The sequence below is a fragment of the Xyrauchen texanus genome, chromosome 29 (assembly GCF_025860055.1).
Source record: "Xyrauchen texanus isolate HMW12.3.18 chromosome 29, RBS_HiC_50CHRs, whole genome shotgun sequence".
In the NCBI taxonomy this organism is placed as follows: domain Eukaryota; kingdom Metazoa; phylum Chordata; class Actinopteri; order Cypriniformes; family Catostomidae; genus Xyrauchen; species Xyrauchen texanus.
The window spans coordinates 6218296-6246215 of NC_068304.1; the positions used below are offsets into that span (position 1 = coordinate 6218296).

Below are 27920 nucleotides of genomic sequence, written 5' to 3' on the forward strand. Positions count from 1 at the left end.
CTTCCAAATTCATCAGCAACTCAGTTTTTCACTAACCAAAAGCCATAAAGCTAACTGGAGACTGGAACTGCATGCATGTGACAGATATTCAGAAATTCACCGAACAAACATTATGCTTAACTTATATGGATTTGGAACTAAATGAGGGTGTACAATTTATGATGGATTTTCACATAACTAATCGATTCACTCAAATCCCTCACACAGACTGTAGTCAGCTGAGCTGTGAAGGCCACACAGATGAAGAAGCTCGTTTGATTCTGGAATGTTTAAGCTTTTGGACTGCCGTGTTATAATCTGGTATGGGAGGATATGCAGTGCTGTGTCTCTGTTTTTGAATTTATAAATAGAAGAGGGCTGTACCAGGGTCCTTATGCAATTGTGATTTTGATCGGCAGCATAGGTTTAAATTTGAAAAGTATCATTTTGATTGGATCTGACTGTATAAAAGTGTGATTTAGGGTTTTAGCCAGTACTTTTGAGCAAGTAAATCAACACACATGTTAAAAACATATCTCTGCTTATTATTAGAGGATGAGTAAGGAGGGGTAGAGTAATTGTACAGCTAAGGAAGGGAATTTGTGACTTCTGAAGTGAAAGTTGAGATACTTAAATTATTGTGTAGTTTATCCATCTATTATTCCAGTATCATTTCTATTTCAGTTATATTAATTATTACTTTTGTTATTTGTGCTGAATACATATTTCATTGCAAGATACATGACTTTTCAGATAGATTTTTTTTTTATATATATATATGTGATGCCTACCTTTACTTTGGACTAAAGGACCTTGCTTTTTGTCAGCAGCTTTTAATAATAATAATAATAATATGGCACCTTTTAGTGACTAAGCACAAAGTGCTTCACAAATCATGAAATCAAAAACACACTGCAAAACCTAGCATATCCACATAGTAATATCAGCAACACACACAGTAAAACACAAGGCATCCACATAGTAATTAAAGTCAATACAAATGAGTTTTTAAATGAGACTTAAAAACAGTCACAGATTCAGCAGATCTATTATCCCAGGGCTCGGGGCCTTCGCTACAAACACTATATCACCTTTAGTTTTGCATCTGGATCCTGGAGCCGCCAACAACCATTCACAACAGGAATATCTAGGAGGTCTATCTGTTTTATAAGGTTTTACATTTTCTGATAAATATTCTGGTGCCAACCTATGTTATGCTTTATATGTAATTAATGAATTCTTAAAATCAACCCTAAAATGGTTTGGTAACCAATGCAAAGAAGCTATAACGTTTCGTGTCAAAAGTCTTGCTGCAGCATTTTGTATGGATTGTAGCTGTGCTAAAGTGCGTTGATTTAAATTTGAAAACTGGACATTACAATATTCAAGGCAAGATTAAATAAAAGCATGAATAAGCTTGTCTGTATCCTTAAACATATCAAACAAGACATGTCTAACAGTGGAAACTGATAAATACAAGATTGAACTAACTTCCTCACATGATATTCAAAATTTAATTTAGTATCAAAATATACTCCCAAATTTTTCACCAACTACTGATTATTTGGGACCACCCGACTAATTGTTGACTCACTGACTTTTTTTTTTTTTTTAATCATGACCGATTTTAATCTGTTTTATCAGTATTTAACTGAAGAAAATTGCATCCAGTCCAATTTTGTATATATATGTACTATGCATGCTTGAAGAACATTTAAATTAGTCAGATTATTGGGATTCCATGACAAATACAATTGCAGGTCATCTGCATAGCAATGAAAATTAATGTTGGATTTTCTAATCACAAGCGGTAACATATATAGTGAAAACAATATTGGCCCTAACAGGGATCCTTGCGGAACACCACAATTCATTTAGCAGAGGATGACATTTCTTCTCCAGCATGAAAATATTTTAAATCATCTTTTCATAAAAAATGTATGTGTGTATTTTTATAAATCTTGCTATTGAGGCAGAATGACCTGCCCCTAACTCTCATTATCGTTGCATAGCCTCTGAGGGTGTCCTTCAGCCGGGCTTAGGAGCAACTAGTGATTAGGCGCACCTGATGTGAAAATAGCCTCATCAACGCTACCATAAGAACATATAGTGCGTCTCTCCTTGGGGAGCTGGCTTCTATCTCTTTGTTTGTACACACCCGTTGCTCGGAAACCCAGTTAGATGAGTCGCCGGGGAGTACCGCATGCATCATGGCTGAGGAGTTAGGAAGCCGTCTTCCCCTCACACTCGCCGTGGTCCCAGGGCAGACAGGCCGCCAAAGAAGTCACCACCCCTCATGACTTAGAACCTATAAGGAGAGTACATGCGACCGCCAGACTCTGCCCACATCCTGGACCATGCCATGGGCACTCCCCGACCTACGGAAACTACCATCTCACCACGAAAACACCAGATTTCCCCATTTCATTTGAACCCTAGCATAAGGGGCAGAGTTACCTTGCTGTGTTGCTGGTCTGACAAAACAATTGTAAATAATGGAGAATATAGCAACTAGTGAAATGTCTGTGAAGACAGCACCTTACAACTGTGAGTTGAATACCATCACCCCACACTGTGTGAATATGTACTTGTTTTTAGATACAAATGTTGAACTGAGGTTCTCTAACGTGCTAAAGCTAGCATCAAAGTCTCACATGCATTTGAAACATCAATTCCATCAGCTGTTAAAAGCTGAATTCTTCCGTGTTGTAAAAAAAACTATAAGTGTTACATTTGGGACGATGCTACACTTTTAAAATTCATACACTACATAGCATGTTGATTGTGTAAGTGTGTAGTGTATAGTGCATAATTTGGGAAACAGCCATTGTTACACTGAGGCATTATAGACATCATGTTCAAGACTGCATTCTTGATGGTAAGAAAAGATTGTGGATGGAGCGGTCGAAACGCAATGAAAGAAGTAATAGTTTGCAATGATTCAGAACAGTTTGTCCTCTGAATAAATACTTAACTTCAAAATCATGATGTCATCTCAAGTGAATGACATGGCTGGATTGGAGTGTTTGTGTTGTTGCGTATGAGGTAACTGTTGGGTTTGAATGAAGTTACAGGTGAGTGAGATTTGGATGTCACATCAGGTGGATATCAAGTTAAAGACTTAAGACTAATGACTGTTCAGAGGTGTAGCCAGTTGAGATTAGCATCATCTAATTCCTCATGCTGGGCTCTGAATAACCTATTCACAAACTGTTTGAAACGGTTCACTTCACATTGACTCACAAACACAATGCTAAAACACTCTTTGAAGCAATTATTTTTGAGCACTTCTGTTTGGAATGACTCTACAACTCTGTTCCAGAACGTAGTTTGATGTCTTGCAGTCAACAGAAGCAGCTAACTTCTAAGGCACTGTTCAAAACAAGCATGTTTTGGTATGTGATGGGAGAAAAATCCTAGGAGTGTACTCAGCCTTACAGGCTCCATTGTTGTGGATTAGGGTGGGGGCGGGGTTAGGGCATCTGCTGCCTCCCAGGAACAAACTGAGGCTCCTTTGTACAATGGGCATTTTCTTTGTCTGTCCGTGCTGTTTTTAATAGTTTTTCTATGTAAACATGGCCTAGACAGATGTCCTAAGGCATGTTTACACAGCCAAGTTAATCCTGCTTTGTGCCTGCTTAAAATTCTGTGTAAAGACACAATGCCCCAGATAGCAATAAGTCGGCGGTCCGCTGGCGGTGCGCCGGCGGCAGTAGTAGCGGCAGAATGGCGATATCGCAAACACGTTTGACGGCGGTCCGCCGCCTTCCTACCGCCTTCGATATGCGGACGGCCCGCTGGCCAGCCGCCGCTCCGCCGCCGTTATATCGAAGGCGGACCGTCGGAGGCAAACGCTTTTTCCGAGCGATCTGCGCTATGCTGTCTATATATATATATGTATATATATATATATATATATATATATATATATATTTATAGCATGCAGTTTATCAAGAATAATGATTGATCAAACCAGACAAATTTCCATTTGGCGTTTTAATTCCACATTTCAAAGTACAGTAACTGTCATTGAAACAAGATGTCAGATCACTGAAATATAAATAACAGAAAAATACAAACATTATATATACACACACACACAAAAGAACATGCAGGTTTCCAATTTCTTTTTTTTTAAAAAACACTATTGTAGCACTTACAATAATTGTTAATAATATAAAGAGTTCAGCTCTGGGATGAAAAGAATTACCAGTAAACACAAGCAATGAGGATATTTGGTACCAAAGAAAGTGCAGGATACCAAATAAATTGAGGTATAACATCATATTTACAAGTCATTTCTAACAATAGGTTAAGTGGTAATAATTTAGAGTAAAGCTCTGGAGTAGAATATACCATTATAACTGCAATGCTGACTGTGGCACAAGGATTTACAAGCTATATGTAACAATAGAATAACAGTTAAGCACTGTGATGGAATGAAAGTAGAATTTTTGGTACTAGTTAATGTGCAATATCAAGTATCAGAGGTATGAAATAGGATTTACAAACTATAATAGAATCGTTAAGCACTGACGGAATGAAATAAGCCAATACTAAAGTCACGGTAAGTAGAATATTTGATACCAGATAATGTGCAAATATCAAGTATTAGATGTATAATCTAGGATTTACAAGCTATATTTAAAAATAGAATAGTTAAGCACTGTAACAATGAAATAAGCAGCAAATTGTATATGAAATAATTGAGATCTTTGGTATCAAGGAATGTGCAGGATAACAGGTATAATATACATTTTGACATTCAACTTGCACATGACAACAAGTGGGAATAAATATAATTAACAGCAGAAAATCTGGCTGTAGAGAACACAGCCAATCAGAATGTCTGGAGAGGTTGGGGACTGCGTGGCGTAGTGCGCTAAGAATCACCGGTTTTCCCCGACCTCCAGAATGAGGCAGTGCAAATTAGCATATCTTCAGTGATTCCTCGTGCGCCTGTATAAAAGCACAAACCATCCCATATTCATCCAAGGAGCTGCCCTCAAAGCAGGGACACGAGAGAAAAAATAAATAAATAAAAAAAAATAATAATTTCCACAGTGAACTGTGTGGATTGGGTGAGTGTAGTCTGAGACATTTAGCAGGCTTTTTTAGGGGTCTTGATGTTACTGACTGCAGGATAAAGAAAGGGTTCCAGTTGTCAGTGATGCTGGGGTGTCAGTAGTCAGCCTAGGTTTAAGGGGTCGGCTGTGGGTCCCTCTCAGCTGTGTGGCCTTTTTCCACCTTCATGTTCAGATGCTCCTTTCAGGTAACGCGTAACGTTAACCTGGATCGCCTCATCAGTGGCATCCTGGGTTGCCGGGTTCTTCCGGATGGCTCCTGTAGAAAATAAAGATCTGTCATTCCATTTGAATGGTAATAAGGTCATACACATCTACTTAAATATAAAAAAAATATCCAACTTACTTTGAACAAGGGTCTTCAGGAACATGTCTCTAAAACATGCTTTATCCCCTACACCAGTCCAGGTTGTATTGATGGAAAGGTGATTAGAGAAGATACCCTGAAGCATTCGCCACACGGTTGTCTTTAGGTCCCTCCTACATTTGATTGCCAAAAACCGAAGCTGAAAATACAAAATAACATGTTACAAATTACGTTTCTCTGAAGCTTCTCATAAATTTAAAATGTGACAGGCTGTGGATTCAGACTGTAGAATATGCAGTGTACGATCTTAATTTTACTTTTTAGATTACCCTATACCGTTATAAACGAAATCGGCACACTTACAAATCGTTGCTGGAGCTCTTTATCCTGCCTCAAACTGTTGTCAAGCAACGCCAAATCTTCCTGGGTGTCTAGGGGGGAGTAACAGATCCCCTGTCAGGGATAACTCTCCAACAGACACGTTGGCACTGAAACGTTGCAGCATAGCATTTTGTCGTCCATGCTACGCACAACATCGCCAAACTCCAAGACGTCGCAGCATTAGGGTTTGATCTGCACCTACAGGGGTTCCCAGAATAAAAGAATAAAGTAGTCAGTCCTGGTCCTTCAACTACTAAACTATGACATTTATATCTAGGTCTACTACATGTACAGGTGGCCCCAGTGGGAATTAAACCAACAACCACAGGTGTTGTTTGCAAGTTGTACCTGATTGCCCAGTGCTGAGCAAATGTCTTCAACATTGTCCCAACTTGCTTCACCTGCTCTTGAAGCGAGCCGCTGTCATCTGGGAAGTAACAATATATTGATTAGCAATACACTAAATATAATAGTAATATAATATAACCACAATTATCATACCAGTAACTTTCCCTGTAATTTCTATCCACAGTATGTTATGCATGGCATACAAGTTCATAATGAAGAACCCTTATGATAACATCAATTTCATTTTTTTCTTTGAAGCAGAATATTTGTTTGTAAAAGGGAGGAAAAGAAAATGAAATATTGGTATACAGATTTTGGTTGATATATCATACTGTACAGTGAAATTTGCTATTGTTATATCCCTACTCACCTGAAGGACGGATAGATCAGGCAAATCTCCAGTCAGGCCTTTGTAGAGTGTGTGCTCCTTTTGAATAAAACTTTCATTAGTGGGAAGTTGCATATCCACAGGTATTTTAATTCAAACATGCAACATATTGTAATAAATCTACAATATTCAGCCTTTACCTTACACCCTCGGTTGTTGCTCTACACTTTTATTATATTAAATACTTATTTATATAGCTTGCTCACTGTATAATCATGATAGCCTAATACTTATAACACAAGATTGCATCTTAAACGAATGACTGAGTTGAAAACTTGAATAAGAACGCATTTTACACAGAGGGGACCAGCTAGGGAAACTTACCTGCCTACAATAACTGTTTTCATTTGATTTGAGTTACATTAAACATGAATAACCTTAGCCGAGTCCCCAGGAACATCGGGCTATTAAAGTAACAAGCCTATAACTGCGGTCTTATCAATTCTAGCTTCACCATACACTCAAACTGTGAGGTTTATCTGCTTTCCTCATGGACCTGTAGCACAATGCCCTGACAGTGACTTCACCTGTGCCCTGATCTTTATTAGAAACTGAGAGGAGACCAAGTTAATATAATTGATATCACAATTATCACAAAAATTAACAAACAGTCTGCTTTAAAACTAAGAAAAAACAAGCTTCTATACTAACGTTACATTAAAAATGAACACGTGGCGAACTAGCTTAGCCGCTATCTGCCGGCACACCACATTAGATTAAAATACTTACCCTTGTAGTTGTGCAGATAACTCAATATGTAGAGTTTAAAGCCCTTGTCCCTCTTGCTTGTCGGAGCAGGGGTCCAGGCATCAACAATGCGATGAACATCGCTGACGCGTATTTTCGGAAGATTCTGGAGACATCGAGTAAAAAGACATTTTGGGCGACGCGCAAGTAAACCGGAAACAGATATGGCGACAGCGGAACTTCACTGTTCAGTCTTTGTCATGTGTTTTAGCAATACATTTTTAACATTTATAATGCGTTTAGATTTTTTTTATTGCCTTTACAGGGACTTTAACACTTTCTTAAACATTTGTACAGGTCATAATTGCAAAACCTGTAAAAGGTAAAATAACAAAAAAAAAATCGAGGTTGGAAAAAATGTAGACATAAACGAAATTTCTGCGCAACTGTGAAACCAGAGGATAATTTAGCTTTTTCATTGAGTTTATCCTTCACGTCAAAACAGGGATTTTCATGTTTATGATAGATATCACCATGGTTGCAAATTAATAAAAATAATTAAAGTATACCCGATATTTTGGCCATGTTGCAGATGTCTTTCACTGATAGTCAGGCATTCGTGAAAAGTCTAACTTCATCAATTTATTCTGCTAAATTGTTCATACCATGAATTAAATATCTATTTTAAAACCTAATCAGAATCATAAAGATATTTATTGCCAAGTAGCCTAAGTTTTACAAAAAGGAATTATTTTTGGTTTATTGGTGCATGTCTCAATGTGCATCAATCAAAGAAATGTAAACAATTTTCACCTGTGCATAAATAATTCAATATATTTTACATATATTACTGTATAATCGCTTCAGAGTTTCAAAGTAATTTAAATGTCATTTCCTAAACCTTACCTTATCATGGAATCAAGAGTCAAGAATCTGTTATAAACCCTAATGGCTTTGGAGCAAAAAATAATAATAGCCAACATGGCTGGTCGATTTTGAGAGTCTAAGCTGTCCTTGTATTTCAAAGCGGCTTGCCGCCAGCCGGCCGCGGTCGATTGCCGCCGGCCAGCCGCGGTCGATTGCCGCGAGGCAACCGCCAGAGAAAATGAAGCGGGCGGCCCGCCGTCTCATCGCCGGCGGCATCTCGCAAGAAATGGGAGTGACGAATTCGGCGGCAAACGTTTCATCCCCGCCAGTGGGACGCACCTATAGCCGACAGCTTGGGGACGGCGGCAAAAAGAAGCCGTGCGGACATTTTTTGCTATCTGGGGCAGCATAAAAGCCAGTCTAAATTAAGCCTGCTCTAACCCACCTCAAAGGCTTTAGTATATGTCAACAGATAAATTATTTCCAAAAGTTGCTTGTACACACTGAAACGAATGAAAACGCTGAATACTGCGCATGCAAAAAATCGCTGTGCCATGTACCGTCTGAAATGCAATTGTCCTTGTGTTCCGCCGCCAAAAAGCAATTCTGAGGAAACTTCTGTCACCTTTGAAGGAATGCAGTGTGAAGGTTGTGCAATGTAACATTTCTCTTAAACAATGCAATCAAAGTGGACAACAATGCCATTACATCATGGGCCGCCATCTTGATTGTTTGCTTTACTGCATCACATGACAACAAATACATAGTCGTTCTCCAATGTCTCATTTTTTCCAATGCAAAGATGGCGTTTTCAATTTATCAACTTGGGAGAGCATTTTCGGAAAGCTCAGTTTTTGCTGTCAAAAACACTGTCTCAGTTTGGAAGGAGGGCTTAAATGTAGAGAAAAATATGCATTTTGGTTTGAAAATGCATTAGTGTGGACATAGCATTAGACTGCTGTGCCACATAAAATTGCAAAGCAATAACAAATATTGGGTGAAAAAGTAAATGCTTAATTGGAGTGAGGGATTGGAGTCAGGGGCCCAGCTACTGTGGGGGTAAGAGAGATAAATCAACACCCCCAATTGTGCAGCACCCCTGCTATGACGTCTCTCACTGTCTGAAGATCGCCCATGCGCATTGCCTGCAACATATATCCACACACCAACCTATACTGCCTCACAAACCCCTGCTCCCATTCCCCCCACCCCCCGCATTGGCCAAACAGAGGGGGCATCTTATGGGGCTTTTCCACTGCACGGTACAGCTCGACTGGACTCTGCTCACTTTTTGTGGGTTTTCCACAGTTGATGGTACCTGGTACTTTTTTTAGTACCACCTCGGTCGAGGTTCCAAGCAAGCCGAGTTGATACTAAATGTGATGTCAAAACCCTGCAGATCACCTGCGTCACTGGATTTGCGACAATGGACATCAACCCGCTAGTTTTATAGTTAGCAACAGCGATATCAGTATCATTTGTTCACGTGACTTTCGAATTGTAAAAAGAAATGGCTGTGCGCAAAACCATGCCGTGATCAATAAACGAGGTGCAGATGTTCCTCTCGTTAGCAACAAACAAAACTAAAAAGTCTTTCAGGAAGTGTCTCAGCTGTTGGCCGCACACAGCTACCACCAACAGTGTAGGGAAATGTTAAAAAAAACTTAAAAGTGACTACAGAACCATCAGGGACCACAACAGCCAGAGTGGTTCAAACAGAAGAAAGTGGAAGTGGTTTGACCAAATGGACGCCATCTATGGCAATAGACCTGTGAGCAATGGGAGGGAGAGTGCCCTGAACTTGGCCACGGCGTTTATGGAGTCTACGATGGAGGATGGTATGTTTTGTTACATTAACTCTATATTCTGCTTGAGAGCTTCACTTTATTTAGTTGGCCAGCTACTGAAAAGCATGCTTCTAAAACAACTAGGCCAATTTAACTGTTACTCTTGTGTAAAATCACCATGCAACAACTGCTTTATTCAGCACAATGAGCTAGTATCTAACAGCTAGCGGTTGTGTTATTGTTTATGGTCAGAATTGTTTTGTGTCACGTTTAAGATGATGTCACATCAGTCGAGGCGGTGCAACTATGATCAGCCTATTATCCCACCCACGTTGAGGTGGCACTGAACTGCAGTGCAAAAGCAAGCTCAGAAAAATAAAGCGAGCAGAGTTGAGTCGAACTGTATTGTGCAGTGGAAAAGTGCCATTAGGTATAATTTTTCAGGGGTTTGGGCAGGCCTGCACATACACATTACAAAGTTTTGGGAGTGACTCCACTTAAACATTTGCAGTTAAGTTAAGATATGTACCTCAGTTTCTGTGTAGTATATATATATATATTTTTTTACCACCGTACCTCAGCTGACCTGTCCATGTACAAAAGAGAGTGGTGTCACTGTATTAACAACAAGGAGTTTAGTTTGATTCTGCACATTCAAGGGATTTCACTCAAGTCCCGTGTAGAACATGCAAGAGTGTGGTCAGGTGAACTCGAAATCAGCCTTCGTTTCCTTACAAAAATCTAGTCGTAAATTTCCCACTCATTATTTTCACATGGAAATGCGCTTGTGATTCGCACTGAGTTTGAAGTTCTTCATCGGAAGTGGAAAACCTGCCGCAAACCTTTGGTGAAAATGATGAGTTTGCAACAAGTGTGCAGTAAGTTTGCACGAACCTATGTTTTTTGTAAGGGTTAAGAATGATTAGTTGTTCAGGCAGGCCACCGAGGAGTCACCGTTTACTAGTAGTTTTGCACATCCGTAGGGTACATGGCCTCATAATAGCAGCACTAGTCCAACCTTCCAATTGTATGAGTGCACTTAAAGGTGGGGTATGTGATTTGCAAAACGGCCGGCAGATTTTGAAAATACACAACTCATAAGGTCCTACCTTCTCTCCACCAACGCTGGCCCTGACTCCACCCATTCGAAAAACATGGACGCGCAATCATGCACGAGCGAAAACTCGGATGCAAATTGTTGACACAGCAGGAGGAGGGGGTCGCATACCACTCTTGAAAGGCGTAGAGCTGATTTTCTCATAACTGTAAAAAAAAAAAGAACATAGCCAGCCCTGGCGTCTGTACAGCGGTCTTCTATTCAAAACAGGATTCATAGAAATGTGGAACAACCCCACTAGCACTATAAAAGCTCTATTCTCCATACATAAATACAATCGCTCACATCAGCTTCCTCCCCAAACAGGTTGTTTAGCTAGCTAGTTCATCATATGGCTGGGCTATAACGTTAGAACAGCTACAATTCTCATGCGCATATCGTCAGTAAAGACAGTTCCCTGATAAAATACTACTAGTTAATCGGCTTCTCGCCTGTCAAGCAGAAAAAAATGCCACAGCCGCATCTGTTGGTAGTCCTTCCTGGTCCTTCAGTTGCCGCCAACGTTTAAAAGCATCGCCTAGAATGACCCTTGTTTTTGACCTTTCTCTTTCGGCCGTTTTGTTCGCAATTGCTCTCTCGAAAATAGATTTTCTTTTCTGTGATGGTGTCTTGTCTGACATTCTACAAACGGAAGCAACTACACCTTCTCCTTCTCTCTCTCTCTCTCTCTCTCTCTCTGTACCGGGGCGCCTTGCACTTCCTGTTACTGGGTCACGAGCTTTGAGTATGCGCACGAACTGGACACGCGCGCCAGGGTGGTGGGGGGAGGGGGGCATGGTACGACCGTTTGATTGACACATTTTCTGTCCAATGATTCTAGATGGTCTTGAAAATGATCGGCTGGAGTTTTTCGAGTCCTGCCCGTTCCACAGATGATTAAATTGCTTAATTTTCATTTCAGTGCTTCTAATTTACAGCCAGTAAGTGGGTTAGGAATAGGATTTCAAGTTATTTTGAAAAAATGGTCAAAAAAGAAAATCACATACCCCACCTTTAAGCATGTGTGCTACACATACCACATGCTCATGCATTATGTCACACTATAGATGCTCTTTCATTGGTGTTGGTTCAGGTGTGTGTGTGGCCACTGAATCATGTGCTTATGTCACATGAGGATTATCTCATGTTTTCTCCTGATTCACTGTAATCACACACACACACACACACACACACACACACACACACACACACACACCACGTTGTGTTTCCATGTTTTATGGGGACTTTCCATAGACATAATGGTTTTTATACTGTACAAACTTTATATTCTATCCCTTAAACCTAACCCTACCCCTAAACCTAACCCTCACAGAAAACCTTCTGCATTTTTACATTTTCAAAAAACATAATTTAGTATGATTTATAAGCTGTTTTCCTCAAGGGGACCAAAAAAATGTCCCCACAAGGTCAAAAATTTTGGGTTTTACTATCCTTATGGGGACATTTGGTCCCCACAAAGTGATAAATACACGCTCACACACACACACACACACACACACACACACACACACTTATTTCACTCTGTGCTGTAATCCTCAATCTGTTGCAGTTGCTGATTATCACTGAGTGTGAACGTGAGCAAGTGGAAGAGAGATTGCGGAGATCTTTTTTGACAGTAGTGACCTTGTTTTTGACTGTGTGAATGGGTGTGTGTTGAGGTTCTATTTTTACCCTTCTTCCTCATGTTCGTGCGTCTGTTGCTAGGAGATTGGGTGAATGGTGATTCTGGGATGGTCTCCCCCAGAGATTCATGTTAAACACAATCATCATATCTTTAAATCCCTGAGTTCATATCGCGCTGTGTGTGTGTTTTGTTTCATTACTTGTGCATGTTTAAGCTCCGCCCTTTAACTGTCAATCATGACAATAGAATTTGCCATTAGGTCCCATGCATGGGGCATTAATGTCACCATGGTTTTGGCTGTTGCATATTGCTTTCACTTAGTTGGATGTTCTGATGTGTCAACATCTCTGCAAAGTGATTCTCTGAATTAGACAACAGGAAATGAGATATAAAAATAGATTTCAACCATTAGGTTTTGACAGATTGGGTAAACCTTGCCCACTCCTGTAGCTCCTCCCTCCATCCTGTGACATTATCATTTGCACCTGCCTCCCGCTCTGTCCCCAAGGGCAACCCATCGCTATGGTAACCCAGAACAGGACCGCTTTTAAAGTATATTTGTCATCCCAGTGTCTCAAATGTTGTTGTTCTTTCAACCAAGACACTGTTTTTTTTCTACTAAACTCTACGTCATTAGCACACACTGATCAGCCACAACATTAAAACCACCTGCCTAATATTGTGTAGGTCCCTCTTGTGATGCCAAAACATTCTGAGATGCTATTATTCTCATCACAATTGTACAGAGTGGTTGTCTGAGTTACTGTAGACTTTGTCAGTTTGAACCAATCTGGCCATTTTCTGTTGACCTTTCTCATCAACAAGACATTTCCATCCACACTCACTGGATGTTTTTTGTTTTTGGCATCATTCAGAGTAAATTCTAGAGACTGTTGTGTGTGAAAATCCCAGGAGATCAGCAGTTACAGAGTTTACAGTTGTTGGTGCCAGACGGGCTGGTTTGAGTATTTCTGTAACTGCTGATTTGTAACGGTAGATGGAAACAATCTCTTATATCATGCTGCGGCGCCGCCCCAGAGCAGCCCGCGCCCCGTCTGCTCGCTGAGGGCATCCCCCTGCAGCTTCATCAAGCAGATAACAGGCAGCTCCCAGCTCTCAGCCCCCCATCTCCAGGACCCCCTCTAAGACCCGTAAGGCTCCTAAGCGCTCCTGAGACGGAAGACCCTCAGGCTGATTTACTCACTCCCTGGGTCATCTAGCCGGTGCGCGCCATTCTCACGGCACCCTGACACCAAAATCCTACAGCCCCGGTTTCCCGGACGCAGTTACCCGCTGCAAAGCCCCACCCGGTACGTCAAAAACGATCGTCCCCCTAGTGCTCCTCGCACGGAGCTTGGATGCATGGCTTTCACTGTCCAACCCGTCGTGCTGGTTGGCCTGGACCATCCGACTTGGCTACACAATTCAGTTCGCCAGGCTCCCACCTCGTTTCAGCGGTATTCGCTCCACTTCGATTCGCGGCGAAAATGCCAGCACTTTACGTACAGAGATTACAAATCTGCAACTCAAGGACGCGATAGAGCCTGTCCATCCAGCCGAGATGAAGAAGGGTTTCTACAGCCCTTACTTCATTATACCCAAAAAAGACTGTGGGTTGCGGCCAATCTTGGACTTGCGAGTTCTCAACCGGGCTTTACACATACTCCCGTTCAAAATGCTCATGCAGAAACAGATTCTAACCTGCATTCGGCATCAAGATTGGTTTACAGCAGTAGACCCGAAGGACGCATACTTCCATGTCTCCATTTTGCCTCGACATCGACCCTTTCTACGGCTTCAGGTCAACTGGGAATAGAGCAAGCTCGAAACGGTTCAGAGCATCTCTTTTCTCAGAATAGAGTTAGACTCATGAGTTCACACAGTTCACACTCACGAACGAACGAGCGCACACAGTCGGTGCTAAAGTGCCTCACTCTCTTCGAGCCCGGCACAGCAGTTACTCTAAAACTGGGGCATATGGCATCCTCAGCCACGGTCGTGCTGCTCAGGTTGACGCATATGAGACCGCTTCAGCATTGGCTTCAGACTTGAGTCCCGAGATGGGCATGGCTCCACGGCATGTACCGTGTGATAATCACCCCTTCCTGCCGTCAGACTTTCAACCCTTGGACAGACCTCTGTTTTCTGTGGACAGGAGTCCCCCTACAGCAGGTGTCCAGACGTGTCTTGGTCACCACAGTCACCTCTCAACTTGGTTGGGCAGGCGTCTGTGACAGCACCGCAACGGTAGCGTGCATAAATCGCCAAGGCTGCGTGCGCTCTCGTCATATGTCACTACTCGCCAGCCATCTCCTCCTTTGGAGTCAGCAGCGACACCTATATCCCGGGCAAACTCACCACGGCAGCGGACACGGTGTCGCGACAGGTCTTGCTCAGCGGAGAGTGGAGGCTCCACCCCCAGGCGGTCCAGCTGATTTGGGACCGGTTCGGCATGGCACAGGTACATCTCTTTGCCTCCAGAGACAATTCACATTGCCTGCTCTGGTATTCCCTAATGGAGGCCCCTCTGGGGACAGAAGCATTTGCACACAGCAGGCCCTGGGGGCTGCACAAATACGCATTTCCCCCAGTGAGCCTTCTTGCACTCGGCTGTGCAAGTTCAGGGAGGACGGGGAACAAGTCACCTTAGTGGCTCCTTACTGGCCCACTCGGATGTGGTTCTCGTATCTCATGCTCCTCACGACAGCAACATTCCCTTGAGGAAGGACCTTCTTTCCCAGTGATGGGGCACCCTCTGGCATCCGCGCCCAGACCACTGGAACCTGCACATTTGGCCCTTGGACGGGATGTGGAAGATCTGAATGACCTACCACCGGCAGTTGTAGACACGATCAACCAAGCCAGAGCTCCCTCTACCAGGTAGCTTTACGCCCTAAAGTGGTGCTTATTCACAAATTGGTAAAATTGGTCCCGTTCTGAAGACCCGCAGAGATGTGCAGAGATGGGGATTAATTCCTGCAAGAGAGGATGTAGGGGAGGTTGTCCCCATCCACCTTGAAGGTGTATGTAGCCGCTATTTCGGCCCACCACGACGCAGTGGACGGTAAGTCCTTGGGTAAGCATGACCTGATTATCAGGTTACTTAGAGGCACCCAGAGACTGAATCCTCCCCGGCCAAGCCTGTTCCTCTCCTGGGATCTCTCAGTGGTCCTCTCTGGCTTTCAGAGAACCCCCTTCGAGCCGCTTGACTCAGTAGAGTTCAAGGACCTCTCCTTGAAGACGGCCCTCCTGATTAGGCTTCCATCAAGAGGGTTGGGGAACTGCAAGCATTCTCTGTCAGCGACACTTACCTGGAGTTCGGTCTGGCAGATACTCATGTCATCCTAAGACCGCGACCGGGCTACGTGCCCAAGGTCCCAAGACCCCCTTCAGGGACCAGGTCGTGTACCTGCAAGTGCTGCCCCGGGAGTAGGCAGACCCAGCCTTTTTGTTGCTGTGTCCGGTACATGCTTTGCGTATCTATTTGGACCACACGCAGCGCTTTAGATGTTCTGAGCAGCTCTTTGTCTGCTTTGGTGGATTGCGGAAAGGGAACGCTGTCTCCAAGCAGAGGTTAGCCCACTGGGTCATCAACGCCATCTCTCTGGCCTACCAGACCCAGGCCGTGCCCACCCCCTTGCGGGTTCGAGTACACTTGATGAGAAGTGTGGCATCATTGTGGGCACTGGCCAACGTCACCTTCCTAGCAGACATCTGCAGAGCAGCGGGCTGGGCAACACCCAATACCTTTGCGAGATTCTACAAAGATTCTATAATCTCAGGGTTGAGTTAAGCCGGTAGAACTCGGTAACGCGGAACAATTGACCGTGTGTTCCGCTTGCACTCAGCACCTTTCCCCTCCACTGAGGCGAACACGTGTGCTCTTATCCCAGGAGATCCCACTAACTAGGCTCCCTGGATGACTCCTCCCTAGCCCTCTGGCCTTTGAATTCAGTGAATTTGCAACCAGACCCACTACGAGCTTCAAGTGCTCTGTACTGGGGTGGGGCTCCACAGGCCTAATTCCCTGTGATGTATTTTCCATGGTAAGGTCCCCCTGTTGGCGGACCCGCGTCTCCCTTGGGCAGTCTCTCTGCCCCGGTTGCTTTGTTTGTAGAGCTCCTCCCTTACTAGGTAGGACCTACCACCACGCCACTTCCAAATGTGGCTTGACAACCCATGTGATGTATTGGCCACATATTACCTCCCACCAGCCTGGGCAGGATGTGGTCTCCGCAGAGTCTTTTCCCCCTGAATGAATAGGAACGGAAAATAATGCCTTCCCCGACACATTTTATAGCCACTTTATGCTCAATGACGAGAAACATAGAGAGAGAAAAGGCAGCGACTGGCCAGCTTGCTTCCATGATAGTCATGTTGCTTTTTCCCTCCTCAGGGGTGCTGGGAATCTAAGAACTCTATATGACACTTTTTTGGGGTGTTGGGGAGGGTTACGTGCAGCCGATACAATTGCTTCTAGCACGCAGTAGCTTTCTTGCACCTGTGTCAGCAGTTCACGTAACACGGTTTAGTGCATGCCGTTTTTAAATGGGACCCCTTGTGTCACTACAATCGACACAACATCAAGTGAGTGACAGAAGGGGAACGTCATGGTTACTGTTGTATCCTCCGTTCCCTGATGGAGGGAATGAGACGTTGTGTCCCCCTTGCCACGACACTAGACCAAGCACTGTAAACGGCCGAACCTTACTCTCAGTTCCTCAGTACAAAAACCTGACTGACAGATGCACATCCACATCCCTTCATACCCGTATGTTCGGGGGTGGGACATGCAAATTCTGTCTGGTTATTTCTCATTGGCCTTTTCTCAAATCCAGAAGTACGCGAGGCTCTCAAGTAAAACCCCTTGTGTCACTATAGTCGACGATCAGGGAACGGAGGTTACAACAGTAACCATGATGATGTAGCCTATGTTTGGCCTTGTAACAATGTTAAACACTTTGTTTGAAGATGAGCCCAAAGTTTTCTTAGATATCAGATAGTATTGGGCCTTTTTTCTGTGCCAAGAATTAGGCTAATAAAAGAATGTAGACTTTAATAAGGATTTTAAATTACTCCATTGATGTGTACGTCTAATACATGAAAGAGTTATAATGATGGTGTTTAAGTCTTGCCTGTATCCCATCTGGCCTGTGTGATTATGATGTAATCACCACTAACACAATGTCAAACTGCCCAAAGAACTGCTCAAAATGCAACTGTACCAGCTGTACACACATTCATTGGTATAATGCCATAGCAGCCTATGTTTGTTGAAAAAAATTGTTTTGTTTGAATGAAATGCTTTTGTGGCCGGGTGAGTAAGAGACAGACACAGTGGGTATGGTGTCAAGTCTGGGAGAGGCATTTATTGAAAATAATATTAAATTTAAAATGTTCATAAATGGGGAAAATAGTGTCCAGGGGGAATGGTAATCAAAATAATGGGGAATCTGGCATTCTCACGGTGAAATGGGGCTCCTTGAAAGTTGGGGGAGTGGAATGGCCCAGGTTTGAGCGGGGTCTGATGGCCGCATGTGCTACCCTCTTGGGTCCGTTACACTTGGGCAGGCGATGTCCTAGGCGGCCTGTCTTCCCAGACCCTCGGAAGGTGAGAGGGGAAGGCAACCCGGCCTCTAGCCCATCGGCCGCAATGCGTGCTGTCCTCCCCGGCGATGCATCTAATTCGGCCGATCCCTCTCTGCTCTGATCTTGGGCCTGGAATGGTGCCAGTGTGTGCACAAATGAAGAATATAAGCCATCTCCCTGAGAAGTTTATATGGCAGCACTGATGAGGCTAAACACACAATCAGGTGTGCCTCATTCACCCTCAAATAAGCCTCATTCAAAATGAGGCTTATTTATCTTCTCTTCTCCACTCCTGCCCAATTCCTGTCGTGAGCCTGGCTGAAGGATGGCCTTCAGAGGCGGAATGAAGATGATGAGAGGGAGGGGCAGGTCGATCCACTACAGTACATATGACTCAAAATGCAGGGCTTCTGATTTTTTTTTTTCTTTTTTTTTAGTTGCCAAGTTACAGAATTGCTTGATATAAAGATCGTTGTTCCAATACACCGTTATCTACACTTTCTGAAATGAGAAGCACCCACTCTCTTCCTTTTTTCCTTTCTTCCCTCCATCATTCCCTTCCTTTCTTCCTTCCTTTCTTTTCTCATTTCCTCCTTCCTTCCTTACTTCCATTCTCCCTTCCTTCCCCATTTCCTCCTTCATTCTTCCCTCATTTCCTCCTTCCTTACTTCCATTCTCCCTTCCTTCCCCCATCCTTCTTTCCTGCCTTTTTCCTTCTTTCCTTCCTATCTTCATTCCATCCTCCATTCCTTTCTTCTAATTTCCTTCCTTTTTCCCACCATCTTTACTCCCTCCCTTCCTTTCCTTCTTCTTTCCCTTCTTCCTTTTCTCATTCCTTCTTTTCATCATTCTTTTCCTCCTTCCTTGCCTTTTGCTTTCCTCCTCCCTCCTTTCCTCCTTCCTTACCTTCTTCCTTTTCACCATCCTTCCTTCCTTCCCTCCCTCTGGCCTTCCTTCCTTCCTTTCTTTCCTCATTTCTTACTTCCTTCCATTCTTCCTCTTTTTTCTCATCTCCTGTCTTCCCTCATTTCGTCCTTTCCTTCCTTCATTACTTCCTTCTTTCCTTACTTCTTTCTCTTCCCCCCTCCTTCATGTTTATGAAAAGGGGTCAGTCATTCATGTATAATGAGGATTATTTGTTTGTTCTGATTGTTTTCTCAGATTAAATGTGTTGTTCGTCTTTTAAAGTGTCATGACTGTTTTCATACTGTCTACATTATTACGCTTGGGATTATGATTATCATTGCTGCAGTGATGAGGCAGAATAAGAGAGCAGTTTCATTTAATAAATTGACTGTACTTTCTTAAAGAATTCATATGGCATTTCACCACTGTATGCCACAGATTTCAGAGGGACTTTGATTGCATGATAAAAAGTGATAAGTCAAATTGTACTTTCTCTGCCCACATGTTGATGTCAACCAAAATAGGGTCATTTTAGAAGTGGAAAATTGAGTACATTTTTAAGATTATGGAAAGATTTTTCTTTAGTTTAACATGCATAATTGTGCACAGTAATATCAGGGAGATTGGTCCATTTTGATTTCATGTTCTGTTTAAATGTTGACTTTTGTGGTACACCTGTTCTGTTTGTCAAATTTTTTTGTCTTTCTCTGGCTCTCTTTTTTCTGCTTTCTGAATTCCTGTGTCCTGTGATATCTGTGATATCTGTGATTTAATCAGTTTTTGCAGGTTTCCGAATCAGCTAATGTGTTTAGGAGCAGAATTTGTCTTTTTCTCAAGTGCGCAATCTCAACACCTCATATTTAAGTGTGTTAAAAAACAAATTCATATGTGTACATGATATTAACTGATTTTTCTCTCTGTAAAGTATGCTCGGGTTTGGATTCCAGACGTAGAGGAAGTGTGGAAATCTGCAGAACTCACCAAGGACTACAGACAAGGAGACGGAGTGCTGCAGCTACAACTAGAGGATGGATCGGTCAGTGACTGTGTGCTTGTGTGTGTGTGTGTGTGTGTGTGTGTGTGTGTGTGTTAGGGCTAAATGCAACAAGTGATAAAATCTATGTCTTCAATGTTAATGAGTTTTTGTCCTAACCAGCTGCGATTGTGACAAGTGGCAAGAGAGTGGATATTTCTCGCTTGTCACTTGGTTTCTATTTCTGCAGCCTCTGGATAGCCCTGTCTGCAGTGAAATCTCATTATTCCAAAATCCTGCCCCTTTGCTGTCAGTGTGGATAGACAAATGGCATGTAGCTAACATCTTGCCTGGCTGGATAAGCCTCAAAAGACTCTTTTCATTAACGATACTTACAGTACACTAAATGCAGATACAGTGTACCTGAAGTGACCTGGATTAAGAGGAGTACTTTAATTGGGCCACTTTCCTGGGATCATTGCAAGGGATTGAACCTGCAACACTTTTGTTAGTGGCATAGATCACAAACCATTAGGTTAATCTTACCACTGTTACATTGCTTCTTGTTTTAGTATTTTTAGTTTTTTTTACTAACACAGCATTTGTTCACCTTCACATGCTTAATTGATATCTGACATTATGTCAAATCTAGCATGTTCCTTTTAGTGTTAAAGGCCCCCAGGGGGTTTATTGTGACATAATGTACAGTAGACATAGGGGCAATATCTATAGGGCAAAATGTATCAATGAATGCAAATACTACTTGAGACAGCAAGCAGCTTTTTTGAGGAACAAATTAAAACATTGCTTATTCAATATAACCACTTCACAAAAGGGCGCACCATTTCCTGTTAATTTCAATCACATTTGGCATTTTGTAACATTTCATGTATTCTATAAATCAAGATAAATGTACTTGAGAAGCAAAATGACTTGGTCAGGGGCATGCATTATAATTATCTGAAATAAACCACATTAATGTTACTGAAACGTATTGATCAGCTAATGAGTCAAAAAGAGTCTAGATGTGGGCCTGCATATCTCAGCGATTATTGACGCTGACTACCCCACCTGGAGTCAAGAGTTTGAATCCAGGGCATGCTGAGTGACTCCAGCCAGGTCTCCTATACAACCAATTGGCCCAGTTGCTAGGGAGGGTAGAGTCATATGGTATAACCTCATCGTGGTTACTATAATGTGGTTCGCTCTCGGTGGGACGCGTGGTGAGTTGTGCGTGGATGCCGTGGAGAATAGCGTGAAGCCTCCACACGTGTTAGGTCTCCGCGGTACGCGCTAAACAAGTCACGTGATAAGATGCACGGATTGATGGTCTCAGACACGGAGGCCACTGAGATTCATCCTCCGGCACCCGGATTGAGGCGAGTCACTACGCCACCACGAGAATTTAAGAGCGAATTGGGAATTGGGCATGCCAGATTGGGGATAAAAGGGGAGGAAAAAAGCAGTCTAGATACTTTGATGAAATAATGTGCATGGCACGTTTATAGATTCTTTTATTATTATTATTATTTTTTATTCAGTCATACGATTCTTCCCCTCATCAAAGCTGTCAAACCTCATTCACACTTATGTACAGCCTCAAGAGGCTCTGTGCCATGTTTAACGTCAATAACGTCTAATGCTGTTTGTAAATGTTATTTTTGAACCACTTACTAGAAAATGTCCATCTGTCAAAATGCTGTGCGGTGATTTGTTCTGCTCAGGAACTGGAATACAAATTGGATCCCAAAACAAACAACTTGCCGCACCTACGTAATCCAGATATTCTGGTTGGAGAGAACGACCTGACAGCACTCAGCTACCTGCACGAGCCTGCTGTCTTACACAACCTCAAAGTGCGCTTCATTGATTCCAAACTCATCTATACGTACTGCGGTAAACACACATCCTTGACACACTCATACACACTTCATTTGTCTGATATCACTGGGCTCAATGGTTCTTTCTGTTTGATGCAGGTATTGTACTAGTTGCCATAAACCCATACGAGACGCTGCCCATCTATGGAGCCGACATCATTAATGCATACAGCGGACAGAATATGGGCGATATGGACCCGCACATCTTTGCAGTGGCAGAAGAGTCTTATAAACAGATGGCCAGGTGGGGCAATAGATGTGTCTATGGCTGTGTCTCTTTTCGGAGACTGTGTGCTCCGCAGGTTGCATTTGTCAGACCCATACGTCATCGAGGCTGTCTCGTTTCAGAAAAGCAAGTAGGGCACTCCGAATGTAGCCTTCGAATGTGACCTTCATTCACAGGAATTTTGGGGATGCAAGAGGTGTATCCTTCATTGACACTCATAACCCACAATGACGATTTACCCGAAAATATGATGTTCAAATGCAAGTGATGTTAATTCCCAAGTTGAAGTACTTCAGAAGGCTGGGGTAAAATATATAATATGTAAAATTACAACAATAAAAATATAAAAGTACAGCCGAAAAAAGATTTTCTTTCTCTCTACATCATTATAACTCTCTTAAAGTCTTACCTATTCAAGCTTCAATTCATGCATTCTTTGAACTTGTTTATCTGTTTACCAATTGGCTTGCTCACATGCGATATGTCAAGCCAATCGGCTCACATGGTGTAAGCTGATTGATCCTTTGTGTAAGCGGGTAGCCAATGAACTTGCCTACTCTCCCTTTGTCTAACATTTAAATTTGCTCAGTTTGCATGTAAGTCGGTGCACGCTGTGAGATTTTTCTAAGAAACCCTCCTCCCCAGCTCCACCTGTCTAGATCTGCTAGATCTGTCTAATTATACAGTAGAATGTCATTTATGCTTGATGCAGCATGTCTTGTGTTTTTGTAATTGTGCAGCAAAAGCAGCATGTCCACATGCTTAACTTAGTGTGTCTGTGTATGTTCTAGCAAAGCAAATCTCTGTATCTAATCTGGCAAAACAAAAATCCTAACAATATTTCATACCCACGTTAACATGCTAAATATTTCTGAGAGTTGTCATGACTGAACTAAGCAATGCAATGTTCGTTCGGTGATAGTGATGTCTGCTTCGCATACAAATCTTCATAGTTGAATACTTTGATCAGTCAAAATGATTTGAAAACAAGTCAGACGGGGTGCTTTTCCCAAAGTTTCATCGTTACCAACATAGTTAAACTGTTTAATGTTTTCCGAAACCTGTGGAGAGGTCATTCTGTCAAGACCACATTTACATGTATTTAAGAAAGTTACTCATTCCAGGGTGTTGCAGAATGCGGCGTTCTGAAACATCATGCAAATGTGAATGCAGCTGTTTAAGGAGGGACTAAAGGCTGTTAAGAGAAAGCGCTTTATCACACACAGTTTCTGTCGGAGAACTCTGCTTTTATGTGTTTATGTCAACACAATAGTGCCATTTATATGTGTTTGAAGAGTGTGCGTGTGCTCAAGTGTGTCGGGGGAACCCCAAAGTCTGATGTAGACGGAAGCCCCACTATTGCAGAGCAATGTGTCTGTCGCATTACACATTGCATGCAGTTTTCCTGTCTTCAGCAGCTTTCTTGCAATAAATGGCTTTCTGGTGTACGTGTGAATGAGCTTTTATTATGTAATATTCATGGAGTTATTACTGCACTCCCTGAGTAACGTCCTAAATGACAGCTCTATATTGTTGAACCAACGTGGTTTGAACGATGGATGTGCGACATATTTACTATGTTTTCAGGAAACATGTGTGACCAGCTAGTTCTCCAACGATGCATCTTACTATGGTGGTTAATCAGAGAGTTACGTTTTTGTATGGGAAACGCACCCCTGTACGAATCGAGTCAAAATTAAAAGGGGAAACCAGGACAACACGTGTTGTGTCTCCACTTCAGGATCTAAAGAGACAAGACTGTTACTGTTCAAGTTTTAATGTGTTTTTTTTTTGGCTAGAAATGTATTTTATGCGTTTTTGGCTTTAACATTAGGAATGTTGCAAAATACTGAATACGTTTTGTGCGATAAGATTTGCTCAAGTCTCCTGCCTTTCTTGCAGAATGTTTCATATGAGCAATTTTTGGCATCATGTCCAGAAGTCAATAAAATGTGTGTACCATTTACATTTACCTGAGGCACCAGATGTGAATCAATAATGACCAGATGCACCAAGAAAACTGATTGAACCTGACAGTTAACTTGACACACATTTTCTTTATGATTGATACAAATAGGAACACAACAGTAGAAGATTTTAGGTACAAACATAATCAGAAAAAACAAACACTTTGGTTTTTCATAAAAATTTTTAACATCCCTAATAGCTAGCTATCTGAATAAAAATGCATCCAGTTTAATGGCGCAGACCTTAAAGGTAACACTTTCACCCTCTTGAGGACTGAGGTTTGTTACTGCCACAGCAATGCAAGAATGTGTTTTAAGTATGTTCTTTAGAGCTGTGTACTTGCAATGTGTTGGCTAAGCATTTGCATTTGCTTACTTGTGTCGAGTATGTTTCTGGATTTACCTGCAGTCTGTATGCTGTGAGTGTGTGAGCGATACTGCTCGATCTGAATGGAAGGTTTGTAGGTCAGGACGTTGCTCACTGCAGCCCGGCCAAAAATAGATCCGCCAAGGACGTGTTTTCGCTCTCAATTTCTCGTTGTCTTGTCTCACTGTCTCTGATCAATGGACCTACAATGGGGTGGTTCATGACTATAAACTCCAAACAAACATGGCACTAGCTATTAGTCCTAAAACCCCGGAATAGAATTAGCACTTTAAAGCTATGGGTTCCATCTGAAATTTCCAATTGGTTTTTAGAACTGTGGATTTTGTTTTATGTGGACTATATCCCTGAAAGCACACTTACATCACCTAGACATCTATTTGATGTGTGTTCACATCTGGAAGACATATTGTTTAGTTTAATTCCTCATCTGCAATGCATCTAAAAGACGTTTCCTCTCGGATGTCAATAAGAATTTCAGCAGATGTCATTGAGACGTTTATGATTTAGAATGTTTATAAATCTGATCTTTTTAAGATTGTGATGAAAAGATCCAAAACAGACATCTCGAATCTATAGCAAACTGTACTTGAAGAGACCTTCATATTTGCTATACAGCATACATTAAACGCAATCATATGTTAAACTTGGAATTTGAAGCCTTTCGAAGCCTTTTTAAAAACATGTTGCTAACAAGTCACTAAAAAAGAACTACAAATCCCACACCGATGTGAGTTTACGTGCTTGACGAATCGGACAACCGTTGCTTATACTTATTGTCTCTTCCTTTCCTCTTGTCTTATTTTCATATCATTCAGAGATGAGAGGAATCAGTCCATCATTGTGAGTGGAGAATCTGGTGCTGGTAAAACTGTCTCTGCCAAATATGCCATGCGGTTCTTTGCCATCGTCAGCGGCTCTGCCAGCGAGGCTAGTGTGGAGCAGAAAGTCCTGGCGTCCAACCCCATCATGGAGGTGAGCCCTGTGTCCTGCATCTGTACATTCAGGGTGCTAAGTAAATGTTTAACTTAAACCAGAGAGGTTCAGACTATTGTTCTTACAGGCAGATAACACCAAAATAATTTTTACTCATGTTTGAAGCTTGGTGAGTACTCATTTTGGACACTGTGTACATCACTCAGGCTGTTTGTTTTCATGAAGGGCTTTAATAATACAGAACTTTCTATCGCAGAGAGCCAAACCCCTCTAAGGCTGAGAGTCTGAAAGCTCTCCTCTGGCCCTGAACACCAGTGTAAAGTAGTGTCTCATTCACAGTGTTATATCTGCCCTTCACTGCATGGTCTTCATCCCCCCTGGGCTCATCTCCCTCAGTACAGCAGTAGAGCGAGAGAGAAAGTGTGTGTGTGTGTGTGTGTGTGTGTGTGTGAGCGTGTATTTATCACTTTGTGGGGACCAAATGTCCCCATAAGGATAGTAAAACCCGAAATTTTTGACCTTGTGGGGACATTTTGTCGGGACTCTCTGATCACTGTCTGATTAATCTTCTCCCAACCTACAAGCAGAAACTAAAAATCAGCTAAGCCTGTAGTAAAGACTGTAAAGAATGGACCAATGATGCATAGATGGAATTACATGCCTTCTTTTACTTCACTGATTGGAGTGTTTTTGAGGCTGCAGCCAGAGACCTGGACGAGATCACAGATACTGTTACATCACATAGCATTTTCTGTGAGGATATGTGCATCCCTACTAGGATTATTATCATTCAATAACGATAAAGCATTGTTTACAGGAAAACTCTGACAGCATTCGTCAATCCAAAGAGGATGCTTACAGAAGTTGGGATAAAATATTGTACATCCATGCTAGGAACACACTGAATAAGGAAATCATAGTGGCTAAAAGAAGCTTCTCTGAAAAGCTGAAAAAACAGTTTTCAGCCAATGATCCTGTATCTGTGTGGAAAGGCCTGAAAAGCACCACCAAGTACAAGACACCCCGAAATGCCCAGTTTCACATCCCTCCCCTGCTCTGATCTTCACTTATCTTCACACACACACCAACACCCCATTCTTATTCTGATTATAATATTACTACATTGAATATTACATTTTACTATACAGTTGTAATATATTTCTGTTGCAATTTCTTCGATTTCAGACGCCTAGCTTTTATTTTGAATCATGCTTTTATTTTAATGTGAGCTTTTTTAAGCATGCATTTATTTTTACATGCTGTTTTGACTGAAGCTTCTTCTGATGGATAAACAGTTCACTGCATGTCCGTTAAAGCGCAATTGCTGTGGTTTAAATATATAAATATAGTCTTCATGTAATAAGTGCTTCACAGTGGATTAGTGCTCTGCTCTGACATCACAAATTATTCTCAATATCTGTGGAGTTTCCTGTCACGATCCCCTGTTGTCTGCCACGTGTTTCTCTTGTCACCTGTCCTGAACTACAATTCCCGGCCCTCATCACTGCCAGCACTTTGTCATTGTCCTCACCTGATTGTCGTTTAGTCCTCATTACCCCTCTGTATTTAAACCCTGGTTGTTTGGTCAGTCATTGTCGATCGTTGTTTGTAGATGTCTGGAAGTCGATGTTTTGCCCTGTTTTACCCAGTTCATGTACCCTTTGAATGTTTTCATGTTTTTGTTTCATTTTTCCCATTTTGGATGTTTCCTTTGTTCCTGTCTGGTTGTTTTTCACTTTGATTAATAAAGACCCGCATTTAGATCCGCACTCCTTGTCTGCCTCCTCCTACTAACATTACATTTCCAGTGTTAAAGCGGTCTGCTTCACGCATTTATTTAAACACTCAGCTCGAATGCAGACTTAGATTGCAGACTTTTGCATTTTAATAATCACACTAGGACATATCACATTTTTAATTTGATACATTTTTCATTTAGAAGAGCTCACGCTCAAATGAGCATGTGAGCATTTTAAAGCAGTGGTGTGTCAGTAAGACAGCGTGCAGGCACCAAATTATGTCGGTGTTCAGTACTACTGTAGAAAAACTGTTATCGTTAAATGTTTTTTGTTTTAGGACCAATTTTGTACCGAAGTACCAACGGGTCTGGGACAAGGTGAAAACAATAAAATCAGAACATATATGGCATTTGAAAAATACAACAAAAAAATTATTACGGCCTAGTAAAAAGTTTCCAATTCAGTTTTAATGTGACTTTCATATAACTATAAAAAAAAAAAAAGTTTGTTTATAGTTTTTTATGTCAACCTGAAATTAAAATTTGCCAAATGTACTTCATCACACGTTCCTTGATTTATGTGCATTGATCATTCTTAAGGACATTTAATTAATTGTAATATTTCATTCAAATGTTTTAACTCAAAAATGACTTTCTTTTTTTGCTGACATCACTTTGACCATGCAGGCTATTGGATAATCATAACAGATTGTCAAATAACTATTTAGGCATTGTTTTTGCAAACTTGCAT

The 27920-nt window shown here is 41.9% G+C and overlaps 1 protein-coding gene across 1 annotated transcript in view; it reads left to right on the top strand.

The window, feature by feature from the left end:
- LOC127622795 (unconventional myosin-Va-like) overlaps window positions 1–27920 on the top strand; it is a 123692-nt gene that overhangs the window by 17496 nt on the left and 78276 nt on the right. The window contains exons 3-7 of the mRNA XM_052096883.1: window positions 13567–13720; window positions 19990–20100; window positions 21762–21933; window positions 22017–22161; window positions 25314–25470. Of these exons, the coding sequence (XP_051952843.1) occupies window positions 13567–13720; window positions 19990–20100; window positions 21762–21933; window positions 22017–22161; window positions 25314–25470 (739 nt within the window). The remainder of the gene's footprint in view (window positions 1–13566; window positions 13721–19989; window positions 20101–21761; window positions 21934–22016; window positions 22162–25313; window positions 25471–27920) is intronic.